Below are 11887 nucleotides of genomic sequence, written 5' to 3'. Positions count from 1 at the left end.
ATTTTTTTCACATTAAATCAATACTAATGCGTATTTTAAAAATATTTGGAATACTGTTGCATGGGGTACGCACCCTGTACGTACACAGAATACTTTGGGAATGCGCTTTTATCATTTAAGTATTCAGAGTAAACCTATAACTACCTAAATATTCAAATATTTTACTCCGCAAATATGTGGTATAGGATAGCAGATAGGTAATGCCTACGCATTTATACATATTATTATACAATCTACTTATATTATAATATATGCATGTCAATATGTCATTGTATAAACGAAATGGGACTGACATTGTCGTATGTCCAATCGGACGTGCTCGCAGGTCCGTCAACTTCAACAAGGAGACCGGTGACTGTTACATGAACGACGTGGACCGGTTCACCGTTTCCGGGCGCCCACCGATCAGCAATCGATCGGCCGACGTCGTGGACTACATGGAGTCGAACTGCGTGGTCGAGCAACCAAAAATGTGTGACTTTGTGGAAGTCGGTGGCAAGCTTTTGAGGACTGTGGACGCCATCTACGAGAACGTAGCCACCGCAGACCGGTGCAAGGAGATATGCCTGGCGTCTAAGGAGTTCCAGTGCCGTTCATTCGACTACAACGAGACGGGTGTGAACGTGTGCCGCGTCTCACACCACAGCACGTCCAGCCTGTCACAGCAGCAGCTGGACCATCGCCCTTACCTGACGGTAGCCGGCGCCACCACTTACCAGATGTCGTCGTGCTTCAGCGTGAAGATCGACTGCCGTGGCGCGGACATGGTCGCGTCTGTGCATACTAACCGGCTGTTCGATGGCAAGGTATATGCCAAGAATCGGCCGAGTTCTTGCGTCAACGACGTGAAGAGCACCCTGGACTTCGACCTCCGGTTGGACTACCACAGCCCAAACTGCGACGTACGGCAGGATCAACCAGGAAAGTTTTTCACCGAAATTATTATACAGGTAAGGATATCATACTTATAATGTGGTAATAGTCAACTGCAGTCGGTTATTACACTGCTGCATGGTGCAGATTCGCCGAACTTATTTTTACCTCTTTTTCCTATGATAATAGAGATTTTAGGTAAAATATAAATTTATGGACCATATTTCAATTATTTAGACATTGTATACCATTTAAGGAGTGTCATGTGAACAAATTTGTTTTTTCAAATGAGAATCATTCTTTTAAATTAATAAGCAGTTTTATCAATTTTTATGCATCTAAATCTAAGTTTGAACGAGTATTTTTTGAGTTAATTAACTTAGTGTACCTGCAGGTTCCTAGCTACTATCGATAATATACTGTCATTTAAATAATAAATATCTGCCTTTAAATTTGTACACCAATATACTTTGTTAAATTTAATTATATATATTACCAACTTGCAACTATTATAGATGATGTATAAGTAAATTACAATACATACGGATTAGTATCTAGAGCCATATGTATGCTTTTATTGATATTATTTATCTTAAGTGAGTTATATGACCTTTTTGAAAATGTACATTTTAAAATGATCATAACTTACTTACACTTATTAGTTATTGCGGTAATTATATTGAGTAATTATATATTTCTATGAATGATTAAATTGTTATTTCTTCTTTTAAAATTAAGTAATCTTTAAATTTGCCCATATATCTTCAAAATCAGGTACACGCAGACGTGCAGTGGCGCATTTAGGGGGACGGGTTGATTAGAGCGAATGCCTCGGGTGCCAAATTTTAGCAACGGGAACAGTTAAAAACCTATCTATAGTAATCAAAATATATCAGTAGTGGACGGTGGTTATAGAAATATTTTTTTGTGTGCCAACTTATTGATTTTGAATGTACCTCGTTTATAAAGAAAAACTATATAAAAATATTTTTTATTACTATAAAAAGAAAATAATAATAGTAGGTATGTGCCTCCTTACCTAAATTAGGTACCCACCTATTCAAAATGTATGTATTTTAACTGGAATAATAAATACAGCTTATTTGTTACAATTGAACAAATTTGGTGTTACCACTTATAGTTTTCGGCCATTGTTCTTTTATAAAAATCTAAATTTGTGTTATTATCATAATTATTAGCTTATGAAAATATGTAAAAAAACACAGATTAAGGGGGTGATTTGATTTTTAAAACGGTAAAATTAATGTATTATATTGGTAAATTTACTGGACTTGCATCACTAACTGTTACATTATTAACGTCGTAGCACCACGACCAGATCGTCACGGGCCAGGACATCGGACTTTCTGTGCGGTGTTCGTATGACCTCCAGAACCGGAGCGTGGGCCAGGGCATCGAGTTGGCGATGGCGCCTGCCACAGAATCCGATGACGACGGGGCCGAGTTGGACTCGCCCGACAAAAACGGCGGCGGTGGAGGTGGAGTCGGAGGCAATGGTGTGGAAGAGACGGCGTTCGTCATTTCACCCACGGTGATGATGAGGATCACAAACAGGGCGGGCGGTGACATACACGCCGCGCAGGTGGGTGACCCACTCAGTCTCCGGTTCCACATACTCGACGACCGTTCGCCGTACGAGATATTCGTCCGGGAACTGATTGCCTTGGACGGCGTGGACACCAGCGAGATACTGCTCATCGACGGCGACGGTTGTCCCACGGACCCAGCCATCATGGGTCCGATATCGGCTGTGGATACAGGCGGCGGAGGCACCGTCAAGATACTGGAGGCGCCATTTGACGCGTTCAAGTTCCCCACGTCTGACATCGTCCAGTTCAAGGCACTGGTCACACCCTGTTTGCCAAAGTGCGAGCCCATCAACTGCAACGTGGTTGGCCACAACGGTGCGGTCCGTCGGGCCGATTCCTTCGGAAGGTATGCCTATATAAAATACTTAAAACAATAATAATAATAATAATAATAATGGGCAGGATTAAATCACAAAAAAAAATTAAATATGTGCTTCTATTATATTTTTTTTATGCTCTTAAAATCGTAAAAATACATACATGCACTAACAATTTAAAAAAATAAGAAACGGGAATATTTAGTATTAATACCGATTACCGACAAAATAGATTTCGTTTTATTGTTGTAATGCAATAAAGAATAAACGTATAGTGACGAAAAATTAAAAAATAATTATTTACATAAATAAATATATCTTTTACACATTATTATACTACAAAAAAATTTTAGAAATGTTTATTTATTTATAGACTTGAATTATTTTAATTCGTTTTTATTTGACCTTTAGTACTTACAATTTTTTTTGTGAGTTAAAAAATTTATTTGTTTAATATAATAAAAGTTTCTACACATTTTTCTTACAGGAATTAAAAATTATCTAAAATCATTTTAAAAATAATATTTTTATAGGTAAGCGTTTGAATTTCAAATGTTGAGGATATTCGTTAAAATCTCGAATTATTTAGGTATAATTAGTACGACAGATCGTCTCCACTCAGAATCGCTTCTTATCGTTTACAATGATTTATCATTGAAATATTGAGTTCTTCTGAGTGGTATAAAAAACAATTGTTTAGGTGGCCAAAAAAACTTTTAAAATTAAATATATGTTATTTTTTTTATCAATAAATTATCTTTACAATATTTTGAGGCTAAGTATAGAATATAAAATAATTTAATTAATATACAGTCGACTTACAAAGCTGTCATTATTTCATTGATATTTTCATACTTTCATACATTTTTAAATTATTTTTTTCTTTCACTTACAACGATAAAAAATATTTTTTTTTAAGTTGTATGAAGTTGCTCCCCCGCATTGTTCCCAAACTAAGTTCCAAAATATTGTTGGAAGTTTATGTCAAAATGGCAATGTGGAGGGGGGAACTTCACGCAATTAATTTTTTATACAGTTATTATATTGTTCTAAATGTAATAACGACAGATTATTTTTTAGTTTTTTTAAATTTTTTTTAGTATTTAGGTACTATAATATTATTATGTTGTTGAAATATTAAGTGTTTTAATGGTTTTTAACTTTTGAAAAATGATACTTAAATTTACCAATTGTTCAATATATACATATATGATATATGATATAAACATTCAGACATTCAGTTTCAAAACACTAATTGACAAAAATGGTTTTTTTAAATAAATAAAACATAGTTAAGTTATTACCTATTAGCTATTGTAAAATCCATGGTTTTTATATTATTTCATTTTCTCGCTTAAAACTATAATATTGTCCTAAATGTAATAATGACATACTATATTTTTTTACTAAAATAATTTTTTTTTTAGTATTAATTGCTATATTATATTGTCAAAATAGTACGTGTATTACCTATAATAGGTAGTTTTTTTAAATTTTGAAGAAACTAATAACTAATAAGTAATAAACAGTAATTTATAAAAATAGTTTTCATTAAATAAATATTACGTACTATTGTAAAAACCACGGTTTTTATATTATTAACCATTTTTGTATATTACAGATGAAACTGAATGCAAAAATGTTTATATTTTTAAATAGCTATCAATTTCATTTATAAGATATACCTATTATATAGAGCAATATTAGTAAAACTGCGTAAATTTAAGTATCATTCTTTAAAAGTTAGAAAAACTATTAATACACTTAATATTTTGACAACTGACAACATAAAAAATATAGCGAAAACTAAAAAAAATTAATTATAATAAAAAAATTTCAGTCTGCATTATTACATTGAGGATAAATGTATAAATAAAAAATAAAATTGTAAGTGAGAATATTAAATAATATAAAAACCGTGGCTTGTTCGATATTTATTTAAATCACCCATTTTTGTAAATTACCGTTGAACCTGAATGCAAAACATTTTTTATATTTTTAAATAGCTATCAATTTATTTTAAGATATATCATATCGAAAAATTGGTAAAACTACGTAAATTTGAGTAGGCATCATTCTTCAAAAGTTCAAAAACCATTAATACAAGTGACAACTAATATATTATAGCAAATGCGTAAAAAAAACTAACTAAGAAATAAAAATAATAAAAATAATCTCTCATTACCTATTAAATTTAGGACAATATAACCTATATAAGAAAAATAATATTTTTATTATTTTAAGTGAAAAGTTAAATATAAAAATGTACCTATGAAAGTTTGAAAATATCAATGAAATAATGTATTATATTTCATGCGAACCTATAGTCTATAGACTATAAGTCGAGTGCGTATTAATTAATTTACTTGAAATTTTATATTCAGCCTCAGAATATTATTGTAAAGATAATTTATTGATAAAAAAACAATAATTTTTCAATTTTTAAAAATAGTAGGTACATTTGGCCAGCTAAAATTGCAATATTTTATACAACTGTGCGCCGGCCTTATTCAAATTTTAATTCACTCCCAATTCTCCAACGGATATTCCCAGGCGAGTTATCCGGTAATTTGTAGTTAGGTACAAGACGTATTGTAATGCAACAACTTGCAGTAGGTACAGTTATCGAATTTAAATAATAAAAGTAAATAATCTCACGCCGATAATTGAAAACACTGACGACACCACCGTCGTTATTAGGCACTCAACATAATTACACTTAATAATATGCTATACTATTATTTATTATGTTATAGTATTCGACAAACGAGCCCGAATAACACTTACAATACCGTTGACAGTTGTAAATATTAGTTATTACTTTAATAGTTTGATAAAATTACGTAAATTTAATATTTACTATAAAGGCGCTATTCCACTTCTATCTTGTTCGCGTAATCGTGTGAAACTATATTGTACTCTCAGATCAGTCAATTCATGCGTTATCGATAAATTGATACCATAAGTTACCGTTAAGTTGAACATTTATTCCAACTCCATCTCCATGTCTTCATGTAAAACAAGTAACAACCGTGACCAATATCAAATATAATATACATACCCAGACAACCAAAACCAAGATACATATCGTACCTAGGAGAACTTAGATCATAATATTATGTGAGTCAAGTTGGCACCAGTACTTAGTGCTACAATCTTAAACCAAACATCAATATTTTGCTTCGGATTTGGTACATTTTGCTACGCCATAATGAACATTTTCTATGCATATTTAAATCTTATATATTATTTAAATTAGGTATATGTATAGTGCACATATATATATATGCATACCTTCCTATCTCATATTTGTTTCTCTTTAATTTTCTTATTGTATATTCGGAGGAGAGAATAATACATTTGTCACAATTTGAAAACAATATCATATTTCAATATCAAAAGTTTATTATACCTAAATTATTATTAAAAAAAAATGTCATTAAAAAGTTAAGGTTTTAGATTCAGAGTGGAGCGAAGAATATATTGTATTTTCAATTACTGAATTACCTATGTTATGTCTGTCTGTCATCAACATTTTTGAAGTTAAAAATGCTCTGATTTTTGAGATCAGCATCTTTTATAATAGAAAAATGAATTTATTTGGTACTTTTGGGAGGTCAAAATAGAAAATTCTAAGTAGTTATAGAAACCGTCAAGATAAACTAAAAAGAATATGAAAAAGTGGTAATTTTTACGCAAAACCAATTTACCGTAAAAATGTATTTTTTAATACATATATTGTATTTTTAATACAATATATATTTTAACCATTGTTTAAAAATTTGAATGTTGTACAACAACTGTATGTTTGTCTATCTTATTTATAACTGAGTTCAGTCATTATTAAAATATATTTTTCTCCACAATAATCTTTTAAAAATTACTCTAGTACCTAATCCCTTTAGTTCATTTTCTGTCCTTCATTGGTTAAAAATTAAACGTTGGTTTTTAAGATGATGGTGAATATAATATAGATGCATTAATATGTACGAGGTAGGAATTACCGTATTTATTTTACAATAGGTACACAAAAGTTCACAATATTTTCATAATATAGATATATAGTGTAATAGGTACTGCGTTTTTCAATATAGACATATTTTATGAAAGGTATCAAGTGGTTATTTATTATGAGTCTGAGAGACAGTCTCTCATCTAATTTTTTTTCTTTTGTTTTTAAATAATAATTATTTAAAAACAATTATAATCAATTATCAAATACGTAGACTTAACTATACTAAGTATAGGATTATAGGCGGAACTATAGGTGATGGCAAATAATATAATAAAGTAGATATAATATTATTGTAATATTGTTGTATAATATGAATATACAATTTTTTTCTGAAGGGTTAAAATAATAAATTGAATGGGACTAAGCTCCACCGATGTATGCGTATCATGCTTATGGCCCTTTTAATTTTTAGTCAGCCAAATAAAACAGAGACAGGCCACCACTGTCTATATAATAATACGCCGCTGCACTCTATTTTAAGTCCTTGTTTTTTCGCTGGATTTAAAACTGATCCCGTTCTTTATTTTGACAGGCGGCGCCGCAGACGTAGCGTTGGCGGTGGCAACCAAACCGACGAAGTGGTATTCCAGGAGATCCGCATCGAAGACAAGTTCAAATTCGAAGCCCAACGGGGTGAGCCTGGCCACGAGATCAACTTCTCCGGCAGCAGCGGCACCTCCACCTCCACCAGCACAACAGGCGACCAGAACACCTTATACTGGAACACGTACGCGTTCGCACTGATGCTGGTCGCGTTCATCGTGCTCCAGCTGTTTGTCATATTCACGTGCTGGCTGTGCGCCACGTACAGATCGCGGGGCAACCGCGAGGCCGCCTCTATATACGAATCGGCCGTCAGCGAGTACGCCTCCACCGTCCGGACACCGATATCCTGGGACAACAGTTATTATAAATGATTTTCGGCCGTCGGCGGACATCAATTACCGATTATACTATAATATATTATATACCTAGGTATTGTGTATATCACGGATACCTATGACCGAAAACGTATCCACTTAATGTAGGTTACGTAATATTATTATAATTTATTGATGTAAATTAAATTAAACTGCGCCCGCAGAACAATAACTATGTAGTATTGGGTGGCGTGGAGCCGGGGATAGGGTCGTATGGGGAAGTGGTCACGATCAACACCGCACGGAAACTGCGAAGTTCGTCGTCTTATTATCATATACTTGGTATACTAGGCGTGGTTATTACATTTCGGATTTTCTTGGTTGTTGATCCGATACGGATGTACCTGCCTAGATACTATATTAAATTACCTATTATTATATTGTAAGAATTTTTTTAAATTGTTTTATGGACGTGACTAACTATATTTAAATACAAGTTAATAAACATAAGTTTATCCTCCCTATTTAACTTCTTTAAATAGGTATACCAATAAGGACGCCACATGTCCACAATTGTTTGTCAAGACTACTTAGTCTATAAACATTAATTCTACTTAAAAACTCATAAAAAGACTAAAAGTTTGGCAGTGCAATGTATTTTTTGTTTGTCAATTACACTATATCGTCTATGCTACTAATACAAAATACAGATAATTGTTTTCAAAACCTTTACTTTTGTGTGTATGCACCTTGAACATCTTTTTTCTTTTAAGTGAAAAATTAATAATCCTATTGCTCAGGGAAAGTTCTACTCTTTTGATTATTTTTGTCATCAGTGGCTCGTGGGTTTTTAATGAAGTAGTGCACATCCAAAAAAATATAACCAATATTATATATTATATAATAAATTGTATTAATTGTATTAAATAATTGTTTACAAATTTTAGTTATTCGCCAATTAGCTTTTATTTTGTTTAAATTTTTAAACAGAAACACGATTGTTGTTTTGAATTTCCGATAATGATCAACTAACATTATTAGTTACAGCTAATAATCAGAATATAATAAACAAATGAGATTAAAAATAAATTATAATGCCTATGCCGACGCGCAACGGCGCGGCGACGTCAAAAATAATCCGCTGAAAATAATTGAATTGGTTATGTGCACATCAATTCCATTATAACGCGGGTTGCGTTTTTCGACTTGTTTTAATGTTTACACTGTACAAATGAGCACAGCGATTGTGTGCACCACGATTTAAGATAGAATGGTTGCCCAACGACCCATTAGAAAAATTTTATCACACTCCATACGGTTTGAATCGAAAAGTCACGTGATCCATGGATGGAGAACTCTCCCTTCATTTAAGTACGTCACTGAAATTTATAATAGTGCAACATTATGATTGAATCTATATTTATTATTACGTAATAGGTATCTAGTTTTCTTATTAATATTATTCATAAAAACTTTAAATCTTCTTAGTTGTAGATTATTATTTTTTTTATTCTTCAAGAAGATAATGAGTCCCACTGAAAACGTTTCAATTAGGTAATATTTTTACTCACTTTGAATAACGCCACTGACATTGAATACCTACACAATATATACCTAGGTAGCTATTTGGACATCTACATAAGTACGAGTACGAGTAGTACCTATAGTAGTAGTTCTTAGTATTGCTTGAAATTAGATTTATGATATATACTAAGCATTTGCATGCTAGGCAGGTACCTAACATACCTACTGTACTATGCGTGATTAATATAATAATTAAAAAGATTGGATAAATATTGTTGTAATATTTACTAACGATAAAACTGAGTTCCAGAAAATCACGTTTTATACTTTTATAAAATTATTATATCGTAACCGCTTACTATTTAGCTATCATTTTATCCCACCTCTGTACATTTTATGAAATAAAATTCAATAGTCAGGTTAATCTAATTTCTACAACACTAGGTTTAGATTTAGTATATAAAATTGTATTATAATTATACCTACTTGGTTAGTTTATTGTTTTGTTTTATTTTATTTTATTAACTATTTAAATATATTTAAATCTTAAATGTATTCTATCTACGTATATAGGTGTATCCATAGCGAACGTTAGATTATGATCTCTTATTAGGTATCATAAGTGGAAACCACTTGAGACAAAATTGTGTAATATTAGATATTTGAATACCAACACAAGTGTAACTATTTGTTTAAACAATACTAAGACAATCCATGATAAATTGTTTACATATCCTTTAAAATAATTGTGTAGGATTTTTAATTATTTGTTTATTGTAATCAACTATTTATTGTTTTTTATTCTTCATTATATAAATAAATTTTCTTGAAATATAATTTATATTAATTGTGATTTAAATTTTTAATTCAAGAAATATATATCTCTTTTATAATTTTATGAAACTTGATATTATAGAACTCGGTTTTCACGAAGGAATGCCTTTATCATTAAAATTAGATATTAATAGTTAGTATACTTACTACTAAATCTAATTTTAATGTATAAGCATGTATAATTTACCTAATTATTTATTAATTTTATTTATGTGTTAAAAATATTTATTAATGTTTAAAGAATTGTAAAGTATCTATTTATTCAAATAGGTATATAAGTATATTAATATAATAATAAACTTTGTAAAGTTCATGGTACCTGCACTGGTAAATTATTTAAGGGGGATAACTAATAATAGTTAATTAAATAAGGTGTCTAACTAATTAATGTAAATCATTATATTGATTATCGATGTTTATAAATTCCAATTTAATTAATTTACCATAAAAATTGAGCGATGGTAGGTATGTTAAATTAATATATAAGGGAGAGGCTGACATACATATTTTGATATACCTACTTACTTAATTAAATTTATCAAACAGATAGATACCTAGGTATTTCAATAGTGTTGTTTGTAAAATAATAATAAATATAAATAAAATTTATCTGTAATAAATAATATTTTATTAAAAATATAGCCTGCTTGTAATTTGTATTTAATTGTTTAACTTATAATATGGTCTTCATCGCATAGTTTTGTAAATTAACGTATCTGAATATGACCAGCTATCCTCTACACAAAAATAATTGTTAAAATATACAATACATATTAGTATTCGATAATTGTAAGCACGCATGTGCTGCACTTATCAAAAGTGTATGTGACTTGCCTAACGGAATTGAAGGTTCCTTAGCATCCAACATATTAAATGTATTAATTATGCTACATGCATAATTTGTTTGATGTACAAATAATGACCCGTCTTTCATAATGAAAATCTTTACTTGCAAACCTAGAAAACATTCTAAATAGCCCATTTTAACTTCAAACTCTGTTTCCAAGTCTGTTAAAAGTACTTTATTATGTATTCATTATCTGCAGCAGATAAACCATCGTCCACAGATATTGCAAGAATAATTTGATTGTTATTATAGTTTCAAATACACACGCATCTGCTTCGCTAGATTGTAAGCCAAATGCATTCAAAAAATCTTTGAATCGTTTGTTCCAACACTGTTGGCGCTGAATATTACAAACAGTGATATGCTAATGAGCGCGACGGCACGATCGTCTTATCGGTCAGTCCCACCTTCCACTCGTCTCTTGTTCCTATCTTTTATTCCTTGTGTTGTTATTATTATTGATTATTAGAATCACCTTATTTATTGTCTTTGTTTTTATTTGTATTATCTAAATCGTTCTTGTGTTGTTTTCCTATTATCATTATTATTGCGGCCAACGCCCTTGTAGTCATAACACTATTAATTATTATTATTGTTTTTTCTGTCGTCGTAAAACTTTTATTATTCCGCTATTGCAGCGTTTTGTTTTGTCGTTTAGTGTTTTTTTACAATCTTGTCGGGTGTTCGGGTGTACGTATTTATCGGTACACACCAAGCACCAAATATATATATATTGTGTCCGTATTTTTTGGTACACACCAATCTATTATTTTTTGTAAATCTTCGATCTGTACAAACGGACTGTCTGGTCATTGTGATCAATCCAATTAGTATTGTTACTGCGGTGCTATGTGCGACGCTGCTGGAAGCCGTCACTGCTTTATTATTGTTCAAATAAACGGCCACATATTATTATCAATCACACCGTGAGTTATTCTTTATATTTAACTATACTATTGCCATCCGTGGTCACCTGATCCGCCGGCTTGTACGCACACTGTGCGCTC

General features: G+C 31.1%; 1 protein-coding gene across 1 annotated transcript; it reads left to right on the top strand.

The window, feature by feature from the left end:
- Positions 1 to 263: 263 nt before the first annotated feature.
- LOC100166169 lies at positions 264 to 8403 on the top strand. Its single transcript, XM_001948402.3, has 3 exons — positions 264 to 950; positions 2201 to 2829; positions 7348 to 8403. Exons 1-3 carry the CDS (start codon positions 264 to 266, stop codon positions 7730 to 7732), a joined length of 1701 nt encoding a protein of 566 aa, XP_001948437.3. The 3' UTR covers positions 7733 to 8403.
- The last annotated feature ends 3484 nt before the right edge of the window (positions 8404 to 11887 follow it).

Source organism: Acyrthosiphon pisum, chromosome X, assembly GCF_005508785.2.
Source record: "Acyrthosiphon pisum isolate AL4f chromosome X, pea_aphid_22Mar2018_4r6ur, whole genome shotgun sequence".
Lineage (NCBI taxonomy): Eukaryota > Metazoa > Arthropoda > Insecta > Hemiptera > Aphididae > Acyrthosiphon > Acyrthosiphon pisum.
This window is presented reverse-complemented; position numbering and strand designations above follow the sequence as displayed.

Bases quoted from the DNA above. Each gene is read 5' to 3' on its own strand.
- LOC100166169 (XM_001948402.3), top strand. From the start codon at position 264: ATGTCATTGTATAAACGAAATGGGACTGACATTGTCGTATGTCCAATC. The intron at 951-2,200 runs GTAAGGATATCA...TTAACGTCGTAG, and splicing joins TCACCGAAATTATTATACAG to CACCACGACCAGATCGTCAC. The intron at 2,830-7,347 runs GTATGCCTATAT...TTATTTTGACAG, and splicing joins CGGGCCGATTCCTTCGGAAG to GCGGCGCCGCAGACGTAGCG.